The sequence below is a fragment of the Equus przewalskii genome, chromosome 1 (genome assembly GCF_037783145.1).
Source record: "Equus przewalskii isolate Varuska chromosome 1, EquPr2, whole genome shotgun sequence".
Lineage (NCBI taxonomy): Eukaryota > Metazoa > Chordata > Mammalia > Perissodactyla > Equidae > Equus > Equus przewalskii.
In genome coordinates this window covers 147,886,482-147,901,232 of record NC_091831.1, presented here as the reverse complement: position 1 = coordinate 147,901,232, position 14,751 = coordinate 147,886,482, and the positions used below count along the sequence as shown (strand labels likewise).

At 38.1% G+C, this 14,751-nt stretch overlaps 1 protein-coding gene across 2 annotated transcripts in view; it reads right to left on the bottom strand.

Moving 5' to 3' along the window:
- INO80 (INO80 complex ATPase subunit) overlaps positions 1 to 14,751 on the bottom strand; it is a 126,379-nt gene that overhangs the window by 88,250 nt on the left and 23,378 nt on the right. For both annotated transcript variants that reach the window (XM_070583754.1, XM_070583762.1), the window contains exons 2-6: positions 12,551 to 12,736; positions 12,132 to 12,301; positions 11,974 to 12,041; positions 9,032 to 9,199; positions 67 to 187 (exon numbers count right to left, since the gene is read on the bottom strand). In XM_070583754.1, coding sequence (XP_070439855.1) covers positions 67 to 187; positions 9,032 to 9,199; positions 11,974 to 12,041; positions 12,132 to 12,301; positions 12,551 to 12,693 — 670 coding nt within the window. In that variant the 5' untranslated portion in view covers positions 12,694 to 12,736. The remainder of the gene's footprint in view (positions 1 to 66; positions 188 to 9,031; positions 9,200 to 11,973; positions 12,042 to 12,131; positions 12,302 to 12,550; positions 12,737 to 14,751) is intronic.

Here is a 14,751-nt window from a genome sequence, read left to right as displayed (position 1 = left end):
CAGCAGGCCATGCACAATCCTGAAATTAAGAATGAGTAAATGTGGAAGACAGGTCAATATGCTCACCTTTAAGCTTCTTTTCCTCCTTGAATTTCTTTTTTTTGGGTCCAAGTAGGTGCCGTTGTTGCTCATAGAAAGGGTCATATGTGGAGAGCAGGCCTGCACTGTAATATTGGTATTGCTGCAACTGAAGCAGGCAAAAACAGTGATGCTTAGAATGGCCTGTCTATTCTACGGCACAACCTTCAAATCATCTTTACTACAGAAAGTTAAGCCAAAGAAAAACCATAGCTCCTAAATATGGTATTCTTCCCACAAAGAGACCAATAAAGATCTAGTATATCAATGTGAATTATTTCCCTAACTTCAAAACAAAATGGGGTCACTGGTTATGCACATGGTAGGCTGCTAGAAATAAGAAAGGAAAATGGTTTATGATTCTGAATCCCCACCAGAATATTCACTTAGTCCTGACACATATTTGAGAGATGTAATTCATTGCAGAAAGCTCTCCTCTTGGAATTAATCAACAAAAAATAAACCAACTTCTACTACCTAAGGTTTCTGATGCCTGCTATTCTGCCTTTAGACATATACTTGGTTCAAATAGTCCCCAGGCACCCCAATTCTCCAATCTTTCAAGTCTTTTCTCTTTTCATCTCCACTAAGAGAGTCTGACAATATTATAGATAGTGCTTATGTTGCTAGAATTCTAACATATAAATAATCTATTTTTCTGTCCAGGGAGTAGTTAATCCTTTCAAACATCTCATTTAAATTGACCTCCAGAACTTGCATTTTGTCTCACTTATCACTAATGAATAAACATGAATATAAATTAAAATTAGGTAGTCCATTGTTGAATCTCATTCTTGGATTATAGCCAAATGAGTTGTCCAAGGACAGTAACTAGGATAGAAGAGTGACATGGAAAACTACTACAAAGTCCTCTGTCAAAAGTCAAAATTAAATGAGCATGCATCGAGTTGTATACTTAAAATCTGTGGCTTTTCCCATATGTATGTTTTACTTCAATTAAAAAAAGATGAAAGAAAGTGATGTCAGCATCATGGCAGAGTGAGTTGTTCCCTTTGTCTCTCCCCTCTAGGTTACAACTAAACAGACATTCATTAACCAACAGAGGATTCCCTATAGAGCACAACAGGACACCTGAGAGATCCACGCAGTCATACAACTGACAGTGAGTGAAGTGGATCCCCAGATAGCAGTGGAACTAGGTGAGTGGGCCTGGACCCCTCCTCCCCACTGGCAGCAACAATCCAGGTTGTGGGTCCTCACATAGCAGCTGGTGCGACTATGAGAGAAGGTAGAGACAGCCCAGCCTGCACAGCAACACTTTCAGAGTGGCACTCTGGCCCAGGGGAGCACCCACCATGCCATGACAGCCCCACCGGTGGGAACACTCCCCACCAAGTGGCAACAGCTCAGCCCCAGGGAGGCGCCCCAACCACCAAGCACAACAGCTCAGCTGAACCGCCAGGAGCTGAGCTGGCCTGTACTCAAAAGAAGGCACCCCTCTGCTTCTGCCTAGCGTAGCAGCTCAGCAGTCCCTCCTGCAGGAGAGTAACCCGCCAGGGGAGCAGAGAGGTCTCACCCGTGCATGTGTGCGTGACCTGCCAAGTGGCTGTGGCCAGTGTGCAAATACAGAGCAGCCCTACTGGCATAATGTTCAGCAGACAGGGCAGGAGCAGAAAACACAGCTCCTGTCCCCTCCCCAGTGGTGGCAGGTGGAATCTGTAACCTAATACTACCACAAATGTGCCAGCAAAGGATCAATTCATCAAACACCATGAAGAATTATGGTAACGTTTCAAAGTAGAAGGAAAATGACAAGCCTCCAGAAACCAATCCTGAACTCACAGAAATTTGCAATCTAAATGACGGAGAATTCAAAATAGCTGTCATAAAGAAACTCAATGAGTTACAAGAAAACTCAGGAAGACAGTTCAATGAGCTCAGGAATAAAATTAATGAGCAGATGGAATACTTCACCAAAGAGACTGAAACTCGAACCAAACAAAGAGGAATTCTGGATATGAACACAATTAGAGATAAAAAATAACCTCCAAGCCATAGAAAATAGAGCTGATGCTATGGAGGACACCATTAGTGATTTAGAGGATAGAAATATAGAAATGCTTCAGGCACAGGAGAGAGAACTAAGATTTAAAAAAAATGAAGAAATTCTTTGAGAGATATCCGACTCAATTAGGAAAAGCAATGTAAGGATTATATAGGTATTCCAGAGGGAGAAAGGAGTAGAGAGCTTGTTCAAAGAAGTAACAGCTGAGAAATTCCCAAACCTGGAGAAGGAACTAGACTTACAAGTATATGAAGTCAACAGAACTTCTAATTATATCACTGGAAAAATATCTTATCCAAGGCATATACTATTAAAACTGGCAAAAGTTAATGACAAAGAAACTGTATTAAGGGCAGCAAGGTAGAAGAAAATGACCTACAAAGGAACTCCTGTCAGGCTTTCAGCAGATTTCTCAGCAGAAACCTTACATGCTAGGAGAGAACAGATATTCAAAATACTGAAAGACAAAAACTTTCAGCAAAACTATCCTTCAGATACAATGGAGAAATAAAAGCTTTCCCAGATAAACAAAAGCTGAGGGAGTTCATTGCCCTAGGCCTGCCTTACAAGAAACGTCAAAAGGAACCCTCCTATCTGAAACTAAAAAGCAAAGGTGTAAAAACCTTGAGCAAGGAGATAAATAGACACAATCAGAAAAGTGCAGCTCTACATCAGAAGAGGTTAGTAAACAATTATGACATAAAAGATAAAGGGAAGGAAAGCATCAAAAATAACTAAAAACACTTCAGTTTAGTCACAAACTCACAACACAAAAAGGCCACTCTGTGACAACAATAACTCAGAAGGAGAAGAGAAAAGGGATGGAACCTGCTTAGGCTAATGGAGATGAGGCTATCAGAAAATGGACTATCTCATCTATGAGATCTTTTATACAAAACTCATAGTAACCACTAAACAAAAAACGAAGAGCAGAGCCACACATCATAAATAAAGAGAAAACTATCACAGAAAACAACCAAACTGAAATGGCAGTCAGAAATACAAGAGAAAAGAAACAATGGAAATATAGAACAACCAGAAAACAGGAGATAAAATGGCAGTATTAAACCTTCATATATCAATGATCACTCTAAATATAAATAGATCAAATTCTCCAATCAAAAGACTCAGAGTGTCTAGATGGATTAAAAAACAAGACCCAACCCTATGCTGCCTCCAGGAAACACAGCGCTAAAGCCAAACATGGGCTCAGAGTGAAGGGATGGAAGATGATACTGCAAGCAAATGGGAAGCAAAAGAAAGCAGGTGTTACCATAGTTATGTCAGAGAAAGCAGACTTCAAGATAAAAAAGACAATGAGAGACAAAAAGGGGAGGATATAATGATAAAAGAGACATTGCACCGAGAGGATATAATGCTTCTGAATACATATGCACCTAACACAGGAGCATCAAAATATATAAAGCAACTGTTAACAGACATAAAGGGAGAAAATGACAACAATACAATAAGAGTAGGAGACCTCAACACCCCACTTACATCAATGGCTAGATCACCCAGACAAAGTCAACAAGAAAACAATGGCCTTAAATGAAACACTAGACCAGATGGACTTAATAGATGTATACATAGAACATTCCATCCCCAAACAGCAGAATACACATTCTTCTCAAGTGCACATGGAACATTCTCAAAGACAGACCATGTGCTGGGAGACAAGGTAAGCCTCAATAAATTTAAGAAGACTGAAATCATATCAAGCATCTTTTCTGACCACAATGCTAAGAAACTGGAAATCAACTACAATAAAAAGGCTGGGAAAGTCACAAATATGTGGACACCAAAGAACATGCTATTGAACAACTATTGAATCAATGAAGAAACCAAGAAATACCTGGAGACAAATGAAAATGATGACGCCACATACCAACTCTTACGGGATGCAGCAAAAGGGGTACTAAGAGGGAAATTTAAAGCAATACAGGCCTACCTCAAAAAATAAGAAAAATCTCAAATAAGTAATCTTAAACTACACCTAAAAGAACTAGAAAAAGAAGAACAAAGCCTCAAGTCAACAGGGGGGAAATAATAAAAACTAGAGCAGAAATAAATAAAATAGAGATTAAAAAAACAACAGAAAGGATCAATGAAACTAAGAGCTGATTCTTTAAGAAGATAAACAAAATTGACAAGCCCTTAGCCAAACTTACTAAGAAAAAAAGAGAGAAGGCTCAAATAAACAAAATTAAAAATGAAAGAGGAGAAATTACAATGGATACCACAGAAATACAAAGGATTATAAGAGAATAAAATGAAAAACTATATGCCAACCAAGTGGATAACCCAGAAGAAATGGATAAATTCTTAGACTCACACAACCTCCCAAAACTGAATTAAGAAGAAACAGAGAATCTGAATAGACCAATCACAAGTAAACAGATTGAAACAGTAATCAGAAATCTCCCAAAAGGGCCAGACCCAGTGGCCTAGTGGTTAAGTTCGGCATGTTCCATTTTAGAGGCCAGGGTTTACTTCCCAGGCGCAGACCTACACCATTTGTCTGTTAGCAGCCATGCTGTGGCAGACGCTCACATTAAAAAAAGAAGAAAAAAAAAAGAGAGAGAAGACGATTGGCAACAGATGTTAGCTCAGGGAGAACCTTCCTCAGCAAAAAAAAATCTGCCAAAAAACAAAAAAGTCCAGGACCAGATGGTTTCTCTGGAGAATTCTACCAAACACTCAAAGAAGATTTAACACCTATCCTTGTCAAACTATTCCAAAAAATTGAAGAAGACAGAATGCTTCCTAACTCATTCTATGAGGCCAACGTTACCCTGGTGCTAAAATCAAACAAGGACAACACAAAGAAGGAAAATTACAGGCCAGTATTGCTGATGAATATAAATGCAAAAATCCTTAACAAAATATTGGCAAATCCCATACAGCAATAGATCAAAAGGATCAAACACCATGATTATGTGGAATTTATACCAGAGACACAGTGATGGTTCAATATCCACAAATCCATCAATGTGATACACCACATTAACAAAGTAAGGAATAAAAATCACATGATCATGTTAATAGATGCAGAGAAAACATCTGACAAGATCCAACATCTATTTATGATAAAAACTCTCAATAAAATGGGCATAGAAGGAAAATATCTCAACATAATAATGGCCATATATGACAAACTCACAGCCAACAACATACTTAATGGTGAAAAACTGAAAGCCATCCCTCTTGAGAACAGGAACAAGACGGGTGCCTACTCTTGACACTCCTATTCAACACAGTACTGGAGGTTCTGGCCAAAGCAATTAGGCAAGAAAAAGAAATAAAAGGAATCCAAATTGAAAGGAAGAAGTGAAACTCTTGCTGTTTGAGGACAACATGATCCTATATATAGAAAACCCTAAAGAATCCACTAGAAAACTATTAGAAATAATCAACAAGTACAGCAAAGTCACAGGGTACAAAATCAACTTAGAAAAATCAGTTGCATTTCTATATACTAATAAACTAACAGAAAGAGAACTCAAGAATACAATCCCGTTTACAAACACAACAAAAAGAAGAAAGTATCTAGGAATAAACTTAACCAAGGAAGTGAAAGACCTATACACCGAAAACTATAAGACGTTATTGAAAGAAATCGAAGAAGACATAAAGAAATACAAAGATATTGCATGCTCATGGACTGGAAGAATAAACATAATGAAGTCGTCCATATTACCTAAAGCTATCTACAGATTCAATGTAATCTCAATCCAAATCCCAACAACATTCTTTATGGAAATAGAACAAAGAATACTAGAATTTATATGGAACAACGAAAGACTCCAAATAGTCAAAGCAGTCCTGAGAAACAAGAACAAAGCTGGAGGCATCACAATCCATGACTTCATAATATACTACAAAGCTATAGTAACAAAACAGCATGGTACTGGCACAAAAATAGACACACAGATCAATGGAAGTGAATCGAGAGCCCAGAAGTAAAACCACACACCCATGCACAGCAAGGCTTCAACAAAGGAGCCAAGAATATACACTGGAGAAAGGAAATTCACTTCAACAAACGGTGTTGGAAAAACTGGACAGCCACGTGCAAAAGAATGAAAGTAGACCACTATCTTACACCATACAGAAAAATTAACTCAAAATGGATTAAAGACTTGAATGTTAGACTGGAAACCATAAAACTCCTAAAGGAAAATGTAGGCAGTACAATCTCTGATATTGGTCTTAGGAGGATCTTTTTGAATACCATATCTACTCAGGCAAGGGAGACAAAAGAAAAAGTAAACAAATAGGACTACATCAGACTAAAAAGCTTCTGCTGGGCAAAGGAAACCATGAACAAAACAAAAAGACAACCACCAACTGGGAGGAAATACTTGCAAATCATATATCTGACAAGGGGTTAATTTCCAAAATATATAAACAACTCATACAACTCAACAACAACAAAACAACCCAATCTAAAAATGGGCAGAAGTTATGAACACTTTTCCAAAGATATACAGGGCCAACAGGCACATGAAAAGATGTTCAACATCACTAATTATTAGGGAAATGAAAATCAAAACTACAACAATATCACCTTATGCCTGTCAGAATGGCTATAATCACTGAGACAAAAAATAACAAACGCTGGAAAGGATATGGAGAAAAGGGAACCCTCATACACAGCTGGTGGGAATGCTAATTGGTGCAGCCACCATGGAAGAGAGTATGAAAATTTCTCAAAAAATTAAAAACAGAAATACCATACGATGCAGCTACCCTACTACTGGGTATTTATCCAAAGAACATGAAATCAACAATATAAAGAGATCTATACACCCCTATGTTCACTGCAGCATTATTCACAATAGCCAAGATGTGGAAGCAACCCAAATGCCCATTAACAGATGAATAAAGATGTATGTATAGACAATGCAATACTCCTCAGCCATAAAAAAACAAAACCGTCCCATTTGCAACAACATAGACGGATCTTGAGGGTATTATGTTAAGTGAAATAAGCCAGACAGAGAAAGACAAATGTATGATTTCACTCATATGTGGAAGATAAACAAACACATGGATTAAAAGAATAGATTAGTGGTTACCAGAGGAGAAGCAGGTGCAGTGGTGGGCGAAAGGAGTAGAGGGGCGTATACGTATGGTGACAGATAAAAATTAGATTATTGGTGGTGAGCACAATACAGTCTATACAGAAACTGATACATAATAATGTACACCTGAAATTACAGTGTTATAAACCAATATGACCTCAATAAAATAATTTTTTAAAAAAAAGACCAAGAGGCCAGCCCACTGGCCTAATGGTTTAGTTCATGTGCTCTGCTTCAGTGGCCCAGGATTCGTGGGTTCAGATCCCAGGTGTGGACCTACACACCATTCATCAAGCCATGCTGTTGTGGTGTCCCATGTATAAAGCAGAGGAAGACTGGCATAAATGTCAGCTCGGCGACAATCTTCCTCAAGCAAAAAGAGGAAGACCGGCAGTTGGCTCAATCTTCCTCACCTCCCCCCACCCCCAAACAAGACCAAATATTTCAAGCAGCAAGTGCCTTATCACTGTACTTTAAGAAGGAACTCCATGTCTAAATCAAAGCAGTTGGGTATCTTCTACAGGTTTATAACCTTCACCTTATTATTCAAAGCTTTCTGAACTAACTTCGCACCTTAACTAATGGCTGGAAAGTTTTTAGGTCTTCAAATCTACCATTGTTCATTATGTACAAACTGCCACACTTATGAGAAAAATCAGATGGCTTTGGTAACAGCATTTGAATAGTTGAACTATCATCAATCTAATGTTAGTCTATGAAGAAAGGGAGTTTTTCCAACATAGGAACACTTTCAAAGAGCAAGTGCATTAAAAAGCAACCACTAGAATTTAAAGTGGTACAGCTGCTTTGTAAAACAGTCTAGTAATTCCTCAAAAGGGTTAAGCATGGGGAACGGCTCGGTGGGACAGCAGTTAGGTTTGCACCCTCTGCTTCAGTGGCTCAGGGTTTGCGGGTTTGGATGCCGGGCACAGACCTAGCATCGCTCATCAAGCTGTGCTGTGGCAGCATCCCACATAAAATACAGGAAGATTGCCACAAGACGATAGCTCGGCAACAATCTTCCTCAAGCAAAAAGAGGAAGATTGGCAACAGATGTTAGCTCAGGGCCAATCTTCCTCACACACTCTCACACACACACACAAAAGAGTAAGCATAGAGTTACTATAGGACCCAGCAACTCTTTTCCTAGATATATACCCAAGAGAAATGAAAATATACACCCACACCAAAAACTTGTATGCAAATCTTCATTGCAGCATTATTTATAATAGCCAAAAAGTGGAAACAACTCACTATTCATAACTATGATTCATAATAGGCAAAAAGTAGAAACAATCCAATTAGTTCATTAACTGATGCATGGATAAACAATATGTGGTATGTCCATATAATGAAATATCATTTGGCAATAAAAACAAATGAAGTAGTGATGCATGCTACAACATGAATGAATCTTGAAAACATTATGCTAAGTGAGAGAAGCTAGACACAAAGGACCACATGTTGTTCAGTTTGTATGATACGTCTAGAATAGGCACATTTATAGAGACAATTGGACTGGTGGCTGTCTGGGGCTGAGGAGAACGGAGAGAATGAGGGGCAACAGCTAAGGGGAGTGGGGTTTCTTTTTGGGACAAGAAAATGTTCTGGAATAGTGAAGATAGTCACATAACTCTATGAATATACCAAAAACCATTGAATTGTGCACTTTAAGAGGCTGAAACTCTTTTGGTATGTGAAATATATTTCAATAAAGCTGTTATTAGAGCAATCACCACCGCTATCTGAATATAAAGTTAGAATGATGTATCGTCAATGAATATAAAGCAGAGAGTAAATACCCAGCATGAAGGTCTGAGATTTCTCTCGAAATTCTCACCTCCTTGTCTTTACTGTACTTATTCTGATGAAGTTTCTTGTATTTGTGCAGTCGCAACATGTTATGAAGTTCTTCTCTGCTGAGACTGAGTTCTTCTTCCTCTTCTTCTTCATCATTGTCTTCACTCTGAGAATCTGCCTCACTAGACTCATCACTTAGCAGAATGCTCTGAAAAAGAGAGGAAACGGAAATGCAACCTCTGCTATGAAGCAGTTCCTCAATAATCCAAGCATTTTTTCCAGGTCCCCAAACAAGGACAAAAACAGCTGGAGGACAGTCATTCCAGTTTCCCTTATACTACTCTTTACGAATTCAACTGAAAACACCACCAATTGAACCTAGTGGGCACAAACTAAAGAGCACTGATAGAGGGGAAATGCTGTAAGCAGCAACAAGGCTAGATTTCACTAAGGACTTACAATAATATAAGATATTTTAACTAAACATCAAATACCAATGCAAAACAACTAAACAAAACAAAAACACTACTTAGAGGGTATAAAGGAAAATAGAAAGCAAGCTGTGACAGCTAATGAAGAAGAAACAACCCCAAAATCCATTAATTGATGAATGGATAAACAAAATGTGTTATTATCCAGGTAATGAATTAATCAGCCATAAAAAGGAATGAAGTACTGATACGTGCCACAACATGAATGAACCTTGAAAACATTACACTAAGTGAAAGAAGCCAGACAAAAAAGGCAACATATTGTATGATTCTGTTTATATGAAATGTCCAGAATGGGCAAACCCATAGAGACAGAAAACAGATTAGTGGTTGCCAGGGCCTGGGGGAAGTAGAGAATGGGGAGTGACTGCTTTTGGGTATAGAGTTTCTTTTTGGAGTGATAAAAATGTTCCAGAATTACAAAAGTTATCTATCTGACAAAGGGTTAATCTCCATAATATACAAAGAACTCACACAACTCAACAATAAAAAAATCAAACAACCCGATTACAAAATGGGCAGGGGACGCGAACAGACATTTCTCCAAAGAAGATACACAGATGGCTAATAGACACATGAAAAGATGCTCATCATCACTAATCATTAGGGAAATGCAAATCAAAATTACACTAAGATATCACCTTACACCTGTTAGAATGGCAAAAATATCCAAAACCAAGTGGTGAAAAGGGAACCCTCATACACTGTTGGTGGGAATGCAAACTGGTGCAGCCACTATGGAAAACAGTACGGAGATTCCTCAAAAAGTTAAGAATAGAAATACCTTATGACCCAGCCATCCCACTACTGGGTATCTATCCCAAGAACCTGAAATCAGCAATCCCAAAAGTTCCACGCACCCCTATGTTCATCGCAGCATTATTCACAATAGCCAAGTCATGGAACCAACCTAAGTGCCCAGCAATTGATGATTGGATAAAGAAGATGTGGTATATATACACAATGGAATACTACTCAGCCATAAAAAAGGACAAAGTCGTCCCATTCACAACAACATGGATAGACCTTGAGGGTGTTATGTTGAGTGAAATAAGCCAGACAGAGAAAGACGAACTCTGTATGACTCCACTCATAGATGGTAGTTAACATATGGACAAAGAGAACTGATCGGTGGTTGCCAGGGGAAAGGGGGGTGGGGGGAGTGTACTAGGGGTGAAGTGGTGTACCTACAACAAGACTAATAATGATGTACAACTGTAATTTCACAAGGATGTTAACTTTCATAACCTTAATTAAAAAAAAATCTTTTCCCTACCAAAAAAAAAAAAAAAAGTTCCAGAATTAGATAGTGGTGACAGCTGGACAACCTTTATGAATATACTAAATATGGCATGTGAATTACATTTCAATTTTTTAAAATGTGATGGCTAAACACAAAGATTTCTGCATTCCTAACATAAAGCCTCATTGATATAAAGCAAATCAGGTGTTTTACACGTGAGCCTTTTAAAGGGCCTGGTGATAATAATGAAAGAGTACCTTTAAACACGCCAATGGCTTACCACTGTAACAAGAGTAAAACACAAACTCCTTCACATGGTGTACAAGGTCCTACACGATCAGGCTCTCTAATCTCATCTTGTCCCATGCCCTCACTCACTGTACTCCAGCCACATCAGCCTCTTCCTCCCCCAAACATACCCCAGTGAGTTGGTTCCTTTCTCAGGACTTCTGCAGTTGTTCCTTCTAATTGAAATGCTCTTATCTTAAACCTTCAGATAGTTCTCTCTGATCATTCATAAATCAGTTGAGAAGTTATCTCTTTAAAGAAGCCATATTTATTTATTTGTTTACAGGCTTACACATCTCCTCCCTCCATGAGAATGTACATTCCATAGGGCAGGAACCCTGTCTATCTACAACAGTATCTGGTACACAGGATGCATTCAATTAACATTTATTGAGGGGCCAGCCCGATGGTCGAGTGGTTAAGTTCGTGCGTGCAATGTTTTGGCGGCCCGAGGTTTCACCAGTTTGAATCCTGGGAGCGGACATAGCACCACTCATCAGGCCATGCTGAGGCAGCATCCCACATGTCACAACTAGAAGGACCCACAACTAAAAATACACAACTTTGTACCAGGGGCTTTGGGAGAAAAAGGAAAAACTAAAAAATCTTAAAAAATAAAACCCAAAAAACATTTGTTGAATGAATGAACTACTCAAAGACTGATGAAGAGTAGATTAATAATCCTGAGTACAATGTGACCCAGTGAGGGCAAGGATCTTATGCGATACACTGTTGTATTCCTTCACTCCACAAAGTGCTTTATTCTCAAAAATGTTTGCTAAAATGAACTTCCTTGAGTCCTCCAGATTTTTCTTTATAATCGTTTCAAAAAACCACACCCAGAATAAAAGACTCATCTAGAAAAATCTCTCCAACGTGCCAGAATGAGTCAATAACTTTCCTTTCTAATTGTAATTTTAGTAGGTTATTTGAATTGTAAACATTCTGCCTATCTCTTACCTTTAGCCACTTTCTGCTTTTCTTCAATTTAGAGAAGTTATATAAATTCCCTTTGTCAGATTTCGATTCTGTGTAAAGAAACATAAAGAAGAAAAAAATGAAAGGATGACCTCCCCAAAGAATCAACAGTCCAAAGAGGGATTTCATACCACACTGACCTGACTGTAGAACTCCATTCAGTGAGTATGTGTTTAACATTCCGGAATTGCTTGCTCCAGAAGTTTCACCAAGCAATGAATTTGGAGGTTCTTCCTTAACTTGTATTAAGGGATCCCCAGACTGGGGCAATAAAGGATTACTGTCATCCAGTCCATCTTCACTTTCATCACTATAAATTGAAGAATGATAAATCCACAATCACAGTTGACCCAGCAAAATACTGTAATTTATGGTTAGTAGACTGAACACTTTACATAAGAAATTGATCTTCTGAATAAGTTGTGTTTTACTTCAAAGAAAGAAGAAAAAAATATCACACATACCAAAAATCACAAAATACTTTAACCCTAAAATCTACAGGAATAATAAGAATGAAAAATGTGGTCAAACATTATATTGGGCAGATGGAACAGCATACCTAGAAATATTCCTGTTGAAGATGGCAGACGTTTGCCGCAGGAAATGGTCCAGCCGGAGGGCCCTCTCCAGGCACTGAAGATAGAGGGGCTTTGCCAGCTCACTACAGCCGCCATCGTCCCCGGCACCCAACTCCGAGGCCATAGAACAAATCTGTCTTCATGCACAAGGATCTCTGATTGCACGGCTGCAGAACAGAGATAAGTAGTGAAAGATGAAAAGACCATTCATTCTCCCTTTGTCTTGCCTGCTTGCTATCAATGTTAAGAGAAATCAGACCTTCTAGAACACAAGACAAGAAGATAGCTCTCTACAGAAAAATCATGACAAAACTCTCATTAAGGTTTGCCTTCTAATGCAAAGGCAGAAGTCAAAAGGATGAGAAGAGCATCAAAATATAGAAATACAGTCACATGTCAAAATGAAAATTCATATTATACTTTCTTGAAATAGTACCTTAAAATGTATACCCATTTCTCTTTCACCCTACAATTAACAGCTACTTGGAACAACTATCCAAATCTATACCACAAGCTTACTATTGTACACCTACCTCATAGAGGTGCACTTCTTCTCCACACCACCTCCAAAACAGCTGCTCCCTTTTTCATTTTGTATTTACATTAATACATATGTATGAGGCATTCTATTTACAAGGGAACAGATATATTGGCAGAGTATTCTACAATCCTTAGTAAACATGCCATAAAGTATAAGATTTAGAAATGACTTAGAAAACAGGAGCAAAGAGAATAAAAGTGAATATGAGAAACATAGGTATAGCCTGAGCATTCTCTTTGGTACCTTATGTTGTTAAAGACAATGTTAGAGTCAGAATGTCTTCACTAGAGAAACAATCAATATAACAACCTTCCCCCCACCTGTCTTTCATGTAACATGTTCTGCCTTACAGCTTGCTATCTTTAAAGAGTTAAGGGGTTAAGCCAGGATCCAACACAGTCATGCGCTGCAAAACATTTTGGTCAATGACAGACCACACATACAACTGTGGTCCCATAAGATTAGTACCAGATAGCCTAGGTGTGCAGTAGGCTATACCACCTAGGGTTTATGTAAGTACACTCTATGATGTTTGCACAATGACAAAATCGCCTAACGACGCATTTCTCAGAATGCGTAAAGAGTAAAACGTACCTCTGTCATTAAGCAACTCACGACTGTGATAAGATAACACTGAGCAATTAGACCACCATCTGACATATAGTGAGCATTTGATGTATGGTCAATTATTTTTCAAAAGTTCATAATTTAACAAACTAAGGTGTAAGCTTTAAAGGAAACCAGGACATCTTTACCTTGCATTGTCTTCTTTTTATTAAGTTTTTGAGTTTCCTAATATAATCTTTCTACTTAAAAGAATGTTAAAAATTCCCCCCTAATTGATCTATAGATTCAACATAATCTCTAACAAAATCCCAACAGGCTTCTTCCTCTTCTTTTTTTTTTTTTCCCAGAAATTGACAAACTGATTCTTAAATATCTACAGAAACACAAAGGAATCAGAATAGCCAAAATAATTTTGAAAAAGAAGAGAGTTGAATGACTTACACTTCCTGACTCTAAAACATATTATAAAGCTACAGTAATCAGGACAGTGTGGTATTGGCATAAGGATAATCACATAGACCAATGGGACAGACCTGAGAATCCAGAAACAAACTCTTACATTTACGGTCAGCTAATTTTCAATGAAGCTACCAAGGCAATTTCAACAGAGGAAAGAATAGCCTTTTCAACAAATTGCACTGGACAACTGGATATCCACACAGAAAAAGATGAATTTAAACCTTTACCACACATCATGCACAAAAAATAACTCAAAATGGATCAGAGACCTAAGAATAAAACCACAAACCATATAACTTCTACAAGAAAACACAGAAGAAAATCTTCAGGACCTTGATTAAGCAAAAAGTCTTTAGATATGGCACCAAAAGCACAATCCATAAAAAAAACCCTGACAAATTGGACCATCAAAATCTAAACCTTTGCACTTCAAAAGATACCATTAAGAAAATGAAGACAAGCCACAGACTAGGAGAAAAATATCTGCAAGTCGTACATTTGATAAAGAACTTGTATACACAATATAAGAAACTCAATAAGACAACTCAATCAAAAAATGGGCAAAGACTTTGAACAGACATTTCACCAAAGAAGATAGACAAATGGCTAACAGAC